This window comes from Polypterus senegalus, chromosome 1, assembly GCF_016835505.1.
Source record: "Polypterus senegalus isolate Bchr_013 chromosome 1, ASM1683550v1, whole genome shotgun sequence".
Lineage (NCBI taxonomy): Eukaryota > Metazoa > Chordata > Cladistia > Polypteriformes > Polypteridae > Polypterus > Polypterus senegalus.
This window is the reverse complement of record NC_053154.1, coordinates 26923555-26941778: the sequence shown is the minus strand read 5'-3', so window position 1 is coordinate 26941778 and position 18224 is coordinate 26923555. Positions and strand designations below refer to the sequence as shown.

The 18224-nt window shown below is 39.2% G+C and overlaps 1 protein-coding gene across 3 annotated transcripts in view; it reads left to right on the top strand.

The window, feature by feature from the left end:
* The window catches only part of LOC120523575 (rho guanine nucleotide exchange factor 40-like), a 237034-nt gene that overhangs the window by 149247 nt on the left and 69563 nt on the right, over positions 1–18224 (top strand). For all 3 annotated transcript variants that reach the window (XM_039745001.1, XM_039744994.1, XM_039744987.1), the window contains exons 14-15: positions 3801–3992; positions 11505–12424. In XM_039745001.1, coding sequence (XP_039600935.1) covers positions 3801–3992; positions 11505–12424 — 1112 coding nt within the window. The remainder of the gene's footprint in view (positions 1–3800; positions 3993–11504; positions 12425–18224) is intronic.

The window sequence follows — 18224 nt, the reverse complement described above, 5'->3', positions numbered from 1 at the left end:
ATATTGAGTAACCACACACGAACAGTAGCATTGCTTTGACGCTGGGTGCCACCAGTCTGCAAAACCGAGTGGAGAACTTGCGTACGACAAGGTATGAGGTACCGTGGAAAAGTGCGTGGCTTTACGCCAAGTGTAGGTTTTATACATCGCAACATTTCTGTGCGTACGCACCGTTTATACATGAGGCCCCTGGTCATTGCTTCAAAGCCACTGTACCCCCTTGATGAGGAAGACTTTGTGTTCTTTCATCAAGCTTGTGTCAGAAGGTTGCACAGGAGATTACAGTAGGATTTCCAAGGAGTAGAAACTTTATTGCTGTTCTGGCAGATACAAACATAAGTCTCTTTCAGAAGCGATCCAGCCACACAAGGAACAGCTGTCAAATTTGATGCCTCGGCCTCGACTCCTGGTCAAAAGAACACAAAGTCTGCTCGGAAGCAGCGACCAGAGCAGAGGAAGTCTGGGGGAGAGTGAGACCACAGCACGGTCTTTTAAATGTTCAAAGCCCTGCGCAAGGAACATGTGCGGTAAGCCAGCAAGCCTGCAGCTGTTCCCTCAAAGAGAAGGTGTAAGCGTGTGTTTGTTTCCCATTGAAATACTGTTTAAGAGGGAGTTTCTGTAGAGCAGCGCATTCCGCTTGCGATTTAGGCAAGTGAAGAGCATTCCCTGGTCAGACATGGTGTTTGGAGTTCTGCCCAAAGGGTTGAACTTTTGTCTCATCAGATCAGAGAATCTTTTTCCTAATTTTCTCAGCGAACTTTAACCTCCTTAGCATGATCTTAACTCTTGGGAAAATGGGCCAAAAATAGTGAATACCAGAAACATGTAAGATCCAAAATGTTAGCATAAATACAGTAGGATAGTTATGCCAAGTGTGCATTGTACTGATGCAGATTTAGTGCATGTCCTTTGTTTCATACTTTTAGAAACAGTCACCAACACAAAGCCTGACGTCGTAATAGGGACAGTAGACGTGTGTTTCTTTGAACACATTTTTCCTGTTGCTTGCACATGAATCGGTCTGAACAATACTTAAGAGGCCTACATATTGCTTGTCCTTGCACTTGATCACAATTATTTTCCCTTTTTGTTATGACCTTCATGTGGCATGTATTCAGACAGTCCCCAACACCCATCCCAATCAGGACAATAGAAGTGTGTTTCTTTTCTTATAATATTTTTTCTATTTCTGAGGCATGAGAGGATAGAATGTCAGAACCTGATCTACACAATAACGTCACCCATTGTGTTATTGTAGGTTTCCACAGTGCAATGCACCTTTACCCTAATCACGTCGTGATTAGAGCTTAGGGGGCTTATGTATTTCTTCTCCCTCCACTTGATTGCAATTGTTGTACATTTTTTGTCATGCAGCTACTTTTTCATGCTAAAGCTTCACCTGACTGAAGTCACCAAGCATATCACTGCAGTGAGGTACAGTATGAATCAGTTTCAATATCCATCCATGTCAACGACTGCTGACTAATTCACATTGTCATCAGTGTTGCTTGATTCAACTAATAGTTCCATATCAGTTTGTTCTAAAACTGGATTTACAGCTTTTCCTTTACACACCAATGTGTTTTTTGGTTTACGGCACCACACCACTCAAAAATATTGCTGAATTACCATAGAGACGCAGAACTCTTTGCAGCATGATGTTATTTTATCCACTAAATACTAAATACTGTGCTGAGCATTATTTCAGCTTAACACTTTACCTACAAACACAATAGGTTACCCAAATTCCACTGTGGGTTAACCGCCTTTACATAGATAGGCTGGGTGTTAATGCCAAGGAGGTTAAATGCCTTTTACTCAAGAGTGGCTTCTGTCTAACAATAAGTGCCTATTTGATGAAGTTCTGCTGAGATGGTCGTCATCTCAACAGTTTCCGCCATCTCTGCAGAGGATGTATGAAATTCTGATAAAGTGACCATTGGGCTTTTGGTCACTTTCCTGACCAAGGCCCTTCTTGCCCAGTTAGTCAGTTTGGCAAGATGGCCAACTATAGTTTTGGTGGTTCGAGACTGTTTCACAATTCACAATTATTCAGTCCATTGTGCTCCTGGGAACACTAAAAACTTTAGAAATGGTTGTATGATCAATGGCTTACCACAATTTGATCACAGAGGTCTACAGAGAGTTCCTTGAACTTCATGGGTTGGCTTTTGTCCTGACATGCAGTATGAATTGTTAGACCTTATATACCAGAGGTGACTGCTCTAAGACTATATGGGAAGCTCTAAAATATGTACTGTTGTTTTTACATTGCTATTACAAAGACAGTGTGAGAACATGGTCCACATCTTGGCTAGTTCATTCAGAATCAGAAATAGTTTCTTGTAGGTCGTCTAATGTGATTTTTTTCTCATAAGTTCCAGTGGCAGCACAATTCATTAAATCCCATTGAAGTGTAGTTTCACTAGACTTCAATGGCGCCAAAGCTAGATACTTATTGGACAAATGCTTCAAAATGTCATTTCCAGGGAAGCTCTGGTAGTTAATGGGGTTGTGGGCTGGCAAGACACTGGGCTGCAGCCTGATGGTTGAAGGAACTGCTAAAGTGGCTGGACCTCTTTTTGATTGACAGTGTTTTGGCATCGGAGCATTTCAAGTTCAGTCCCATGCAGATTTTTGGCAAGTGAATTTGCTACTTGTAGTCTGTTATTTCTAGAAATATAACCCAGTATTTTCATTTGTAGATATCCTACTGTAAATAAAAACATAAATATAGTGTTCATGAGTTTGTTCCTTGTTTCAGTTTAGTAAGTTTTGTTTATTTATATCAAACTAGGTTGCAGGATGAAGGAAACTAGCCAGTTAGGGGTAAGCTGTTTTTTTATAGACATGAAGTTGGATAGTGCAATGCCTCTGCTGTAAAGCTATTGTCTTTAGTGGCAACAATTGGAGCTACATCAGGAGGAGCACAGAGGAGTTTCTCCTGCTTAAAATGAGTCAAGTTGCACAGCCGCAACACAATGGCCCAAAACCATTTAATTAATCTTGCTCTGCTGGCCATTGAGAGGAAACTGATCAAGTCTCTGGAAACAACTCCCAGTTGGTATGACAGGGTCACAGACCATTTTCTACAAAAATAAAGGAGGGCAGAACTTACATATAAATAACATGATGCAATAATTGACTTATGATGTAGGCCTAAGTTGTGCTTCCCCTATTTGAAAGACCACCAGCTTCCACCGTTATATAAACAGGTATACATGTATGTTACTTTCTGATCAAAGTGCAATCAAGTCAGTTTGCCACAGGAGGATTGCAGTCAAGCTCTAGACGCATCTCAGGATGGACCTGACCACAATTTGGAGTGCCACAGCAAAGGATCTGAATACAGATTTGAACAAGAGATTTCAGTTTTTGCTTTTTCATAAATTTAGAAACCCTTTTGAAAACATATTTTTATTTCATCATTATGGGTTATAGAGTGTAAATTGATGGTCAAATTTGGCAAATTTATCCATTTAAAATGATATATAGAAGTATTGGGGTGTGATTACTTTCTGAATCCACTGTAAACAGTGACTTATTAAAGGCAATGCAAGAAATGTAAAGATTTGTATTATCAATCCATTATTATTTACAAAGAGCAAATCAGGACCTGTAGTAAACTGTAGAACTGAATGCATGATTGAGTACCTGGACTTAAGAATTATGAATATTTATTCTGTAAAACAGGCAAGAATAAAACAAATTTTTGTGGTTTAAAAAAATAAACTCGTCATACTAATTCATTTCTTTAAGATGTTTAATGAATTGATCTGTCTGATTATTAATCCACCCAGGAGCATTGCTGCGATGGCTTTGAAGCTCTAAGAAAGATTGAATGCTGGGATTATTTTCCTTCCCCTGGACTTCAGGTCATCCAAGAAAAGGTGCCAGAATACAGACAAAAACTCCAGGAATTTTCCACCGCTGTAGGGAAATGTCAGAGCACCATGGAGAAAACGATCCAACTTTATGAATTTTTCAGTGAGGTGAGCGAAGAAAGTACTTGTGAATCAATTCTAATTTAGTTCTATAGCTAGTGTTGGCACTGCCTCCGGACAATTGCTGAGTCCTGGTTTCAAATGGGACACTCACTGTCTGAAATTACAGCCCTGTTTCCAAAAAGGTTTGGATGCTGTATAAAATGTGGATACAAGCAGAACAAGATGATTTTCAAATCATGTAAACTCTATAATTTAATAGAGCATAATTTAAAGACAAAATGTCAGATGTTGACAATGAGAAATTTTACTGTTTTTTGAAAACTATATACTCATTTTGAATTTGATGCCAGCTACAAGTTTGAACAAAGTTGGGATGGGGAGTGTCTGCCACTGTGCTGCTTTCACTCTGTGAATGTTTAGGAACTGAGGAGACCAGCTGCTGTATTTTTCAAAGTCAAATGTTGCCCCATTCATGCCTGATATAGGATTTCAGCTGTTTAACAGTTCAGGGTTTCGTTTGTCATAGATTTTGCTTCATAATACACCAAATGTTTTCATTGGGTGACATATCTGGACTGCAGGCAGGCTATTTTAACACCAGGCATCTTTTACTACATAGCCATGCTGTTCTAATATGTGCAGAATGTGGTTTGGCATTGTCTTCATGAAATAGGCAAGGCCTTCCTTGGAAAAGGTATCATCTGGATGGCAGCATATGTTGCTCTAAGCCTGTTTAAATTTTTCACCAGTGCCCAGCCGGTCCCTAGTACTATGTTAGGTAATTTGAGGCTGATATTCAATGATAGACACTGAGGCCAGAAGTTATGTTAACTGCACAGTAGGCTTTTTACTAAGAACGTTTTCAGTAACCTCTTGTCCAAGATATCTCTTAACCTCACTCTGGAGCCCCCTGCTACCTAGGAATACTACCAATCATTGTTACATTTATTTCAATACATAACATTTCCCTCCCACCTATTTATAAAACCACAAAGAATAAACAGTCAAAATGAGAAAAACTACTGTAACAAAGCTGTAGTTCACTGCCACATATCCAGAATGGAGCAGTTCTGCTTAAAGGTAACTATTTACATAAATACATTGTACTGTTTCAACTACTTTATAACATTTAAAGATTTAAACGATCTGGAGGCTTAGATACTCGCAAAGGATAGCGTCTGCCACTGCTCTCTGTAGGTGAAGTTGGAGGTGCATATGTCTGAGGTTCACTAGTTTGAGGAACCATGACTGGAATGACCGAGCCTTCTCCCGCAGGGTTATGCCCTGCATCGACTGTATTATTCTCTAATGTTACTGGTGACATTGTTACCAAATTGGAAGAAGGTGTCTCTTCTAGCTGTGTGACCTGTGGAACACTTTCATTTGCTCGGTTGAGTAGTAACTGGTCTGCATGCCATTTCCAATCTTCAGCATCCCCAACTTTTACACTGTAGGAGACTCGTCCCAGCCAGTGGCGTAGCTCGAGTTCGTGCCGCTCGGGGGCGGTGCTTCAATTTGCCGCCCTCCAACATATCTGAATATGTTAAACTATTTAAATAGAAAATTAAAATGACGTATAGAGAAAAATGAAGATACATTTTGCATAGATTTAGTCATATATAAACAGCAATATTTTTTATATACATTTATAAGCATCAACTAGACAAGAATATAGTATAGACGCACTGATAAGCCATGTTCTAATTATTAGTTTAATATAATTACGCTACGAAAACCACAACCAAAGTAGCGTACAAGTGATAGGTGGGGATATTTTCTGCGCAGAGCAAGAACGCATTCGCATTAATAACGAAATTATAAATTGTAAATTAGTTGTTTATCTTCCTAGAAATTATTATCGGTGTAATGTTTATTTTTATTTTTGTCATTGCCTCATACATTTCAATCAATCAATCAATCAACATTTATTTATATAGCACATATTCATATAAAAAAAATGTAGCTCAAAGTGCTTTACAAAATGAATAGAGAAATAGAAGACAATAAAAGATAAACATAAGTCAACATTAATTAACATAGAATAAGAGTAAGGTCCGATGGCCAGGGTGGACAGAAAAAACAAAAAAATACTCCAAAGGCTGGAGAAAAAAATAAAATCTGTAGGGGTTCCAGACCAAGAGACCGCCCAGTCCCCTCTGGGCAATCTACCTAACATAAGTCAAACAGTCCTCTTTGTATTTAGGTTTTCATGGAAGGACCTGATGATGATGGTCACGTAGACTTCTGGCTTTCAGTCCATCAATGACTTCTGTGTACAGAACTTTGGCTTATGTTGTGGTTTCAAAGAAATGACTGCTTCAATGCCCTTCATTGTCCCCAAATCTTTTCTGAAAACTGCAGCATGTTTTTGTATTGACTTAACCTCAGGCCAATTCAATTTAATTCTTCGGAGCCACTCACTACCAAAAAGGGGTGTATAATTTCCTCTGATAACATATAATGGAAGGGCAGCTAACTGTTTGTTCAAAGTGACTTCAATATTAATATACATTAATATGTCCTTCAGGGGATATTGGTTCCCCAGTGTAAGTCTTCAAAACTACATCAGTTGTCTCAAGAGGCACGTGGCTCAGTATTTTCTTGTATAGTTTTATTGAAATTAATGACACTGCTGCCCCTGTGTCCAGCTCCATCTCTACTTCTGTGCCTTCTATTTTAGGTTTCACACTAATGTGTGACTTCTCCCCTTCTTGGATCAGCTTATGTAAGGCTAATTCTGTGTCAGTTTCGTTACCTGACGCTTCACTGGACACCTCCTGCAATGAAATGCGATTTACAGGTCTCTTTTTAGGATAATCTGATCGCCGTTGTGACTTTCCTTTATACTGTACTGCGCTCTCTCCGTATATATTCCTTCTGTTTACATACTCGCACTGCGTGGCCCTTCTTACCACAGTTATGACAATCCTGATCTTTGTACCAACAATCACTGTCACTGTGATTAACTCTTCTGCATCATTTGCATTTCCTTATCTTATCTGAAACCGATAGCTCATTCACTTTTAAAGATCCATAAAGCTGCTGCAATTCGCACCCTGTCCATGGAAATTGCGATTTCGACTGCTAACGCTACTTCGGTTAACAGTCGCTTCTGTATCACTTCATTATTTAGTCCACAAACAAATCGATCACGCAATGCTTCCTCTAAGTAAGCGCCAAATTCACAGTGCTCAGATAGTTTCTTTAAGACAGCAACATATTGTGAAACCGACTCCCCCTCCGCTTGGTTCCTTTTGTGAAAGTGAAACCTTTCTGTTATCACCAAAGGCTTTGGAGAAAAATGCTGCAGTAGCACTGCTTTAATCTGGTCAAACGTTTTGTGCTTTGGTTTCTCCGGTGCTAAAAGACTACACAGCAAGCCATAAGTCATACGTCCAATTACACTTAATAGCACTGGCACCAGTTTGTCCTCCCCGATATCATTAGCTAATGCAAAGGTTTCGAAACGCTCAATATATGAGGTCCACTGTTCCACATTTTCATCAAAATCGTCCATGCGCCCCATCGTCGCAGCCATGTTGCCACAATGTTTTTTTATATAAATATACTAAATAAAAACTCCCGCTGCAGTCATAAACAAACATACTCACGTACTGGGAATCAACTTTATCCTCGTCGCCAGTTTGCTATGTCAGGTAATTTGAGGCTGATATTCAATGATAGACACTAAGGCCAGAAGTTATGTTAACTGCACAGTAGGCTTTTTACTAAGAACGTTTTCAGTAACCACTTGTCCAAGATATCTCTTAACCCCACTCTGGCACCCCCTGCTGCCTAGGAATACTACCAATCATTGTTACATTTATTTCAATACATGACACCTAGGATCTAGTTGCAAAATTACTGACAGTTATGCTGGACAGGAGGCGCCCATCTCAGGGCACAGCACAGGGGCTTTCGGCAAGCTAGCTACGCCACTGCTAAGCAATGTCCCTCCTTTGTAGAGCATAATGGATAAGTGTCGATGCTGAACAGTTTGTTGCAGTAGAGTGTTGTACCGTGTTAGCCATAGATTGATACAGGAGAAAGTAGGGTGAAATTACACCTTTTATTGGCTAACTAAATAGATTACAAATACAAGCTTTCGAGGCAGCTAAGGCCCCTTCATCAGACAAGGTGTAACAAAGAAACTGAAAAATACTCTTGCTTATATTGGGACAGCAAAGTGCTTTTTTTCCTTCTTCTTAACAACCTTTTTGTTCAAACATTAGCAAAATGAATACACCTGAGGTGAATTAATCCTGAAAGAAGAGAACAATGAACTAATAAAATGTAAAGATAAGATAACCATCACTAGAGAAAGTCATGTAAGGTTTTTTTGAAGTGCATTGTCTGTGAGAAAGGCCTTGATGTAGTCAGCTGGTCAATCAGTGACATATCTGCTCATAAAATTAATGTCTCTGTTCAGACCATTTTGTAGAGTGTTGAATTTAAGCATAAGTTTGTTTTCCCATTTTCTATGTTGCTGTTGGGTCTTGAAATTACCCTTAAGCACAGTGACCCTCAGATCCTATATGCTGTGGCCATTATTGTTAAAGTGTGCTGCCACCGGAAGATCAATGCTGTTCTGATTAATATGAAATCTATGTGAGTTCATTCGTTGGCGCAGTGTCTGACCAGTTTCCCCAACATACAATCCAGTGTTGGGGCACCTTATGCATATGATTAGGTAGACCACATGTGCATGTGAACAGACCCTTTATTTTATGCTCCCGCTGGCAATGTGGTACAGTATAACTACCTGATCTGTAGTGTAGATATGTGCAGAGGTGCCACACCTGTTCTGTAGGCAGGGAGATGTGCCACTTGCTGCCGAGCCACACATAGAGGTTTGGACAATCAGTTGTTTGAGGTTTGGTGCCTGTCTGTATTCAAGGAGTGGAGGTTCTGGGAATATATCCTTCAGTTTATTGTCTTTCTGTACCATAGGTTGAAGCTCTTTTATAATTTTGCGAAGTGTTTCCAGATGTGGATGATAAGTTACAACTAGTGGGACCCGGTTCTTGGTTTCTGCACCTTTGTATTCCAAAAGGTTTTCTCTGGGTATAACCATAGCTCTCCTGATTTGTAGGTCTGTTGATTTGGGAGTATATCCTTGTTTGATGAAGTCTGTCCTGAGTTTCTGCAGTTGTGTGCCCCGATCCACCTGGTCTGAGCAAATACGATTGTAACGTATTGTCTGGCTGTAGATGATGGAGTTCCGTATATGCTTTAGGTGGAAACTGTCATTTCTTAGATATGTCCGTCTGTCTGTTGGTTTGTGAAAAATAGAGGTCATAAGGGTACCGTCCTTTATGCGAATGGTAGTGTCCAGAAAGCTGATTACTGTTTGTGAATAATTTAATTTAAGTTTTATGTTGGGGTGGAATGAATTGTAATTCCTATAGAAGCAAAGAAGGTCTTTTTTGCTTGCGGTCCAGATTATAAGAAAGTCGTCTATGTAGCGAAGGTAAAGCATTGGTTTTATTGCACAAGTTGACAAGAAGTCCTGTTCTAATCATGCCATGAATAAGTTTGCATAATGGGGTGCAAAACGACATCACATTGCAGTTCCCATTAGTTGTAAGTAAATGTCCTGATCAAAAGAAAATACATTGTGAGTTAGTATGAATTTTATCAATTGTATCACTGGCTCGACAAGTGCACAAGACATAGTAAATATCTGATTCTAAATCAGTCGTCACATCTTTGAATGGATTCAGAAAAAAGACCATAGTTGTAAGTATCTTTTTAGTAATGCGACTAATCATCAAATTGCTGCAATGCTGAATCCAACATATCAAAATTAGAGTTCGATTTCGCCTCCACAGACTCTCTGAGTGAGCTTGCCTTGTTGTCCAGTATATTTAACACTAGAATTACCAAAGCCTGCGAAACAACTTGTAAACCCAGCCCACCTTAAATCTGTTCACACCTCTCTATTAGTGCCTTTTGTCTTGTAAATGTGTCAATAAGCCCAAGCAGCCTGCTATCCCATCCTCCCACCACTGCAGAAACAACAAAAACCTCTCCCAGCTCAAGCCTTCTTTATCAGGGAGTGAGATACCTAGAGCTGTATAGTGTAAATAATATATTGTTATTTGGAACATATGCATTTCATGTGTGTTCTGTGTCTACAAAGATCTATGTAAGTGTAGGATGACAGGAAATGCAAGAAATGTTGAACACATACCTAAAAGACAAACTTTTTTCATGTTTTAGTACTAACAAAACAATTTTGGAATGAAGTGTATAATGTGTGAAGGTTGAAGTCCAAATATTAAATACGTACTTTCATAAAATATACAAATATAACAGAACAAGTGCGCTTTTATTCAAGACTATAACTGAAGAAAAAGAAATCGGTTAGTGTGGCTTGTTGTCGTGACTTCTTTGGTAGTACAGCGATAAAACTGTTGATTCCTATTCAAAAGGTTGCGGGTTCGAGCCTCCCTGCGTACCAAAAAAACATTTTGAATAGTGAGCTACTCTTATTGTTACTATTATACAGTAAAATCATAAATTTGATTTGATTCTGTAACAGCCGCTGTAAATGTATGGTACTTGTAATGGTTAGCTTTTTTTTTTTTTTATTCAGTTTTATTTTCTCAGTCGTATTCACGCTCACTCCGCTCTGACACTGCTGTTTTCAAATGAAGATGTGCTATAACAGAGGTAAACTCAGATGAGGATGAGGGTTCTACATCGAAGAAAGAGAACTGAAGTCCTCCCCACAAGAAACGTCCACTCACATATAAGAACAACACAGCAGCACCAGGTGTAAAGGCAAAAGATGGCACTGTTTGGAGGCAACAAGAGCTTGGCTGTCATCCTGCCAGTCAGTCTGCCCCACACATGTCCTTCAACAAAAAAGCAGGGCTTACAGAGCTTGCCAACGTATCATGCAAAGTCCCGCTTATGATTATGATTAAGACTTTTTTGGGCCCATGCACTGTCCAGATCTAAACACTAGCCTGGAGAGTCGCTTGCATAATATAAGAGTCTATAGCTGCAGGTGGAAGCTCCATGCAACTGTCTTTATGGTTCTGCTTTTGTCCAGAAACGGTTTCATAAGCTTTATGACCTTAGTCTCAGAAAGTCTTTCTCCCGTGGGGTGACTGGGATCTTTTCCTGAATAATATCAAACACAGTTGCATAGGGTGCGACAGGAGCTTCCACCTGCAGCTAAAGTCACTTCAGCACACATGTACTGTGTCAGCGTGCCCGTGCTGATCAAACACAGGAAGCTCTGCAGTCTACTTCTGACTTTACGCCGTAGGAAGATAAGTAAATAAATCAAGGTAAATAACATTTGATCTGGCTTTTATATAAGTAACATATAAATGTTTCTTACGTAAAGCCCATCACAAAACATAATCACATACAGGACTTTGCATGATAAGTTGGCGAGCTCTGTAAGCCGTGCTCTTTAGATATTGTAGCCCAAATTAGAAGACTGTTAAGACCACATTGGGTAACAGAAGACAGTATACATTTGCCGAAACAGTGTAGTTACAACATTCAATTTTCATTGACTTTGTTCTTCTTTATCCGTAGGCCTACAACTGGTCACTGGAAGTGATGCGTCATCTTTCTCAGGTCTCAGCAGAGGACTGCATGTCTTCAGCCCATTGTTCGGAAGCCCTGGTCCGTTTGCAGCGTTGCTGTCGGGATTTACCAGAAATTTCTGAACCAAGGTTTGCTGAAGCTCAGAGCATAGCCAAGGAAATTGGAAACACTACCTCAAACAAAACAATCATGGACCACTGGACATTCGCCAAGACCAAATATACAGAGACATGCTCAGTGTTGCATCAAAGACTGGAAATGGCACAAAAAACACAACGAGCAAAACTCGGCGGAGTGCCCTCAAGGAGTATGACCAATCTTTGCCTTGAAGCTCAGCAGTCAGTCCTGCATTCATGGGGCTCTTTAGCTTCTCTACACCAAGACCCCTTCTTTCCAAATCACACTTCCACTTTAAGGGCTGATGATGTCCCCAATGACAATAATTCTATAGGAATTAATAGCACCTCTTCAACTCCTTTCCCTTGGCTGGGGAATGCAGCTTTGAAACCTTCATCATCTCGATGGTATCTGCAAGGTTTCTTAAAAGATAATACCAAGCAGTCAACATGCCTGGAAAATATTTCAGCTCCTTGTAAGCCAAACCGGAAAAGGAACCCTAGCTTTGACTTCCAGGCTCTTCTTGGATCCAGAAGAGCTTCAAAAGACGCAGGGAAGGTAGAGGACTCTGTGTCATCTCCCTTGCTCTGGCTTGGTAGAAAATCCGCACAGTTGGGTCCCAAAGCGGGTCAGACTGGAGTGCATATAAAGGGATTAGAAGTAAGTAGCAGAGAAGTAGTGGATCAGACTTGTTCACCCAGACAACATGTTCTTCTGGCCCGGACTGGGGTGCCTATAATGAACGCACCCTGGGGATGTACACCAAAACAGGAACGAAAGAACACTAGCAGGTAAGAAAGACAGAACCTTAGTGACAGGTCACATCAACTTTTTATAATCTATGTTCCATCAGTAAACTCACTTTACTGTATATCAGGGGTCCCCAGCTCTGATCCTGGAGGGCCCCAGTGGTTGCAGGTTTTCATTCTAACCCTATTCTTAATTAGTACACTGCCTCTGCTAATTAACTTGTTTTGAATTAATTTTAAGATTTGTTCTCTAGAATTTCTTCATCAGTCCTCTAAATTGCTTCATTTCTTTCCTTAAACAGAAATAAAATGTGAAGTGAGTGAGCCGTCAGAAGACCAACTAAGTCAGGGCCTCAAACTCCAAACATTTTCACTTCAACCAGTTGCTTAATTAGGAGCCAATTCTTCTTGTTAATTAAACCCATTCTTTAATTCCATGGCTTGTTGCTGCGCTCATTGTGCAATAGTAGACATTTCCAAAATTTTCTTTTCTTTTTATTTTCTCTTTTCTAAGACCACTGTTAAAATGTTTTGGGGACCTTAACAGATCAACATTCCCGAGACCTTCACCTTTCTTTATTTTTAGATATTGTATGAAGGTCACGGTTTGCTAATGATGTTTTTGCTCATTTTGTATCTTATTATTGTTTGGCTGCAAATTAAGAAAAAAGAAACACTTATGTGGTCTGAGTCTTCAAGAGCAAATCAAATAAAATTAATTAAAAAAAAAGTTGATTAGGAGCAGAAACAGGTCACTAATTAAGAAAAGTGTTAGAATGAAAACCTGCAGTCACTGGGGCCCTCCATGACTGGAGCTGGGGACCCCTGCATACTGTAGCATGGTTGACCTTAATAAATCAACTCCATGGTTAAAATGTCATAAGGAGGCTGAACACCTAAGGATCATTTTATTGATGAGAGCTGAACTACTCCAGAAGTCATGACAGACAGTAATTAACCAGTCACCCAATTCTGACTTGTACTGAGCTCAGAATTATACAATTATAAAAAAGAAAATGAACATAGCAGGAGACCGGCACCAACCCCACAGTATTTTAAAACATGCTTCATTTATTAATTTGTAAAATATAAATTAGATTATATTTGATAAACTTTATTAATCTCATGGGGAAATTTAGATGAATTAGAGTAACAGAAACAAAAAACAAGGAAGCAGACCGACAGGGCAGATAATACAGCTAATCAATCAAGTAAGCAATAAATAACTAAATAAATAAAAATAAACCAGTACATCAGGAGGAAGCTTTGAATTGCTTGATAGCAGTGGGTAGAAAAGACCCCCAGAGGTGTTTCTTAGCACACCGTGGTAGAATAAGTCTGTGGCTAAAAGTGTTCCAAGAGAGCACCTCCTGGACTTGACAGAGGGTTTTTATTATGATGGCATCCAAATTATGCCATCAGTTTGCCACGGCTTCCAGTGTGTCCAGGGTTCAAATTGTGATGGAGTTTGCTTTCCTTATAGGCATGTTCAGGCATTGTGCTTCTTTTGAGCTCAAGTTGCTTCCCCAGTAGACTGAAGTGATGAACACCATACTGACCACTAATGACTGATAGAACATTTCCAGCTGCCTGCTGCACACATCAAAAGACCAGAGTCTCCTTAGCAAGTCCAGTCTGCTCTGGCCCTTCTTTTCCCTTGCCACTGTGTTGTCAGATCAGTCCAGTTTGTTCATGTGAAATCCCAGGTACTTGTAGCTCTGCACACTTCCACATCCTCTCCCTGAGTGTTGACTAAAGAAGAAAGAGAGCGTCAGCCAAAATGTCGGGGTACCAGCTGGGTAACCATGTTTAATGCTTGAAAAAATAAAAATCAAAGAGATTGTCACAAAAGAGTGCAAAAAATGTGTATAAACAGGTATGAAAAGATAGGCAAATCAAAAGGTCACTACCACCTCTGAGAGAGCTGTGTCTTCTATAGACGTGGGTCTAAAACTGAAGCCCCTCTTCCGGAGGATGGAGGGTTTTATTGATCTCTCAGGAGGGGTGGAGGGGAAGGGAAATCATTGGTCTTCCAGCTGGAGTTCCTCTAAACTGTGAGTGCACAAGGAAACCATAAGCTACAGCACCTCCTCTCTACCCGAGGAATTACATACCTGATAAGAGTCTTGAAAATAATAATTAATTACATTTATATGGTACTATTCCATCACCAAAAATTCTTTACATGGACAGAGGAGAAATCACTTTAACCACCACAAATGTGTAGCACCCACCCATTATTGTGCCAGTACACTCACTGCACATTAGCTATTAAGTCATGAAAGAGTGAAAGAAAGAGTCAGTTAGAGACGTGTGGATGTTTAGGGTGCCAGAATGGATGAGGCAGTGATGGGTAATTTAGTCAGGACATTGGGATACCGTCTAATTTTTTCAAAAGTTGCTTAGAGATTTTTAATGACCACATCAGTTTTACATCACATCTAAAAGGGCAGAGCCATATTTACAGCACAGCGTCCCCACAGTGGAATCCACACACAGACCCCTACTGGACTCACCAACACCTCTTCCAGCAGGAACCCAAACTTTTCCTAGATGGTCTCCCATCCAAGTACTGGCCATCCCTGAACATTCTTAGCTTCAGGTGGAAGACCTGCTCTGAAGCACACATTCTTGACAAAATAAAAAGAGAGAAAGTCAAATAACAAATACTGTAACAAAAACTATTCATGGCAGTGTCCTCTCCAATGCACTTACACTTTTATAACACACAAAATGCCATACACAATCAAAACCCCAAATCATCCTTAATGAGATGAGAATGAATATTTAAAATATCTAATAGGTGACTGAAATTTTTGTTAGATATGTTTCGAGTCACTGTTAAGGGTGCTGTAGAGGAAAAGTGTCTCGTCCAGATAATCCAAAACCAATTTTCCTTACCATTTGCATGACACAATCAATCAACAAGTGCAGACAAATGCTGAAATAAATTATTCACATGACAATTACTATAGTACCAAATTGGCTAAGCATGATTTGTAATAATAAATTTCAGATTTCAATTCGCTGATCTAGGCAATGATGTATAAATCAGATGTCATTATTACCTGGTAAATTTATCACAGTTACTTTTCAAAAAAAATACAATGAATCATGAAAATGATATTTGAAATATACTCTTTTACAATTTGCACTTTTCTCATCATCACCATAAAGTTTCACACACTGATACCAACAATTAATATGTTTCAAGAAGCCTTCACTTTATTTTCACAATTAGCTTTTAAAAGTCATTTACATGTCGTTTGGAGAAGGCCAGTTTCCATGTAGGTCTTGCTTCATTTTTGCAAAAGAAGTTGAAAGTTCCATAGGACTGAGCCAGCACTGTAGGGTGAAAGCAGCATAATATGGCGATCCAGCTGATAATTGCTTCAGTGGTAGCTTCAAAGTAGGTGGCCTAGTGTTGTCATGTTGGTTCAAATATTTTTTTTTGTAGTTCCAAACTCTTCTTAATCATATTCCAAATGTTGAAAATTACTGTTATACGCTGCCCAATTTTCTTTTGTCATAATATTAAGCTTTTCTAAGTTTGCCATGTTTGCATTTGTTAGTTTAACATGCTAGAGTACATAATGTTCTTATTTGGATGAATCACAGGACAGATTTTTGAAATGAAAAATGCAGGAGTAGAAAGCCAACATCTCTAAACCAGAAGACAGACAAAGGTCAAAGCCATAAAGCCACAGAGTCAAAATAATCTCTAAGCAAAATCAAAGCGAATAAACAGGCAAAAGAGTCAGGATCCAAAGGTGTTTTAAAATTCTAGCTGCTTTCTTTAAAAAAGTTTGTGTTTATCCAGAAATGTGGACTAAATAGTTGTAGTAAAAACACAACCGAACAATATGAAGGAAACAACAACATGACCACCTCTGGTAACAAGAAGCACACTGCTTTTACAATATTAGAACAATTGTAACAAGAACTGATAGTTCAGCCCAACAGGCTTGTCCAATCTTTACGCCAGGATTGTCCAAAATAACAAGTCGAAATCTGAACATCCCTGAATGTTTACTTTCTACTGCATTGCTTGATAACTTATTCACGTTCAAGTTTAAGTTCAAGTGGTCTTTAATCTCGTATCATTTATACCTGGGTAGTAGAGTGAAACAAAATGTCATTCCCCAGGATCACGGAGCAGCAAAAAAATAACATAAATGAATACTATAGGGAAATAATACATACAGTATGAATAAATCTACAAGGATCTGCAATTAAGCAATTGAATAATATTTGTCAGTTTTCAAATTGCAAAAAGATATAAAATTACAAATATAGAATTCTCACAGACAGGAAATTTGTCAATTTTCATATATGTTGGACTATGAAGGTAGATCAGTGGCAGAAGTTCTGGAGAGCAAACATGCAGTTTGTGTATCTCAAGATGTTTCAACAGTCACAGACAATGCATAGTGTTATAGGAAGGGAGCAGCAGTAATAGAGACTGTGCAGTGATTTCAGTCCAGTTTGACATTAGAGGGAGAAGGTTGTTCAGTTATCTACCAGCCTAGGGAAAGAAGCTATTGATTAGTCTGACAAAGCTGGTCCAGATACTCTGGTACCATCTCCATATCTTTGTGGTTCTTTGCATGAAGAAAAACTTCCTAACATTTGTGCAAAACCTCCCCTTAACAAAGTTTCCAAACCCTGTCCCTATGTTCTTGCTTCAGCAATCAGAAATGCAATCATAAGATCTTGTTTAAATCACATCGAGTCTCCAGTTCATGCTATTATTTAACCTGATTTGATTTTGGTTAATTCAATGTTCTTTGTTATTTCATGGTATTCACACCCAAGCCTGCCTTAATGACTGAATCGGTTTGCCGCTAAAGATGTTTAGGAACTTCTCCAAATTTTGTTAAAATACTCCTGTCTGCTTGTCAGTTTACATTTCAGCATTACAGAAGGCAGCACCATATGCTAGTTTTTGCATTTCCATTTTTTGTTAGTTTTCTTGTCCTGCTCTTGGTTTTTCTTCATGTTTTGTTATTTTGTATTTATCACTACAGTAATCCCTCCTCGATCGTGGGGGTTGCATTCCAGAACCCCCCGCGATAGGTGAAAATTCGCGAAGTAGAAACAATATATTTGTATGGTTATTTTTATATATTTTAGGCCCTTAGAAACTATCCCACACTGTTTATAAATATTCTCCATACAGTTATACAGTAAACCCTCGTTTATCGTGGTTAATCCGCTTCAGACAGATACATGAATTTCCACGAAATAGGATTTTTTATTTATAAATCTAATATTTTCGCAGTTAGAGCATAGAAAACCTGTTTATGACCTTCTAAATACGTTTTTTAACATTATTAGAGCCCAATAGACATGGAATAACACCCTTTAGTCAAAAGATGAAACTGTGCTCCATGACAAGACAGAGATGTCAGTTTTTTCTCACAATTAAAAGAATGCAAACATATGTTCCTCTTCAAAGGAGTGTTTGTCAGGAGCAGAGAATGTCAGAGAGAGAGCGAGAGAGAAAAGCAAACAATCAAAAATCAATAGGGCTGTTGGGCTTTTAAGTATGCAAGCACCGCAATAAAGCTGCCACAATTAAGAGATCAATGTGAAGGTAGTCTTTCGGCATTTTTTAGAGGAGCTTCCGTATCTTCTAAGCAAAAAGCCCCTCTGTGCAAACAGCCCCTCTGCTCACACCCCCTCCGTCAGGAGCAGAGAATTTCAAAGAGAGTGAGAGAGACAGAGAAAAGCAAACAATCAGAAATCAATACGGGCTGTTAGAGCTTTGAAGTGTGCGAAGCACTGCACGGGAAGCATATTGTATATCATTGAGGAGTTTTATTTAATAAGTAATACGTGC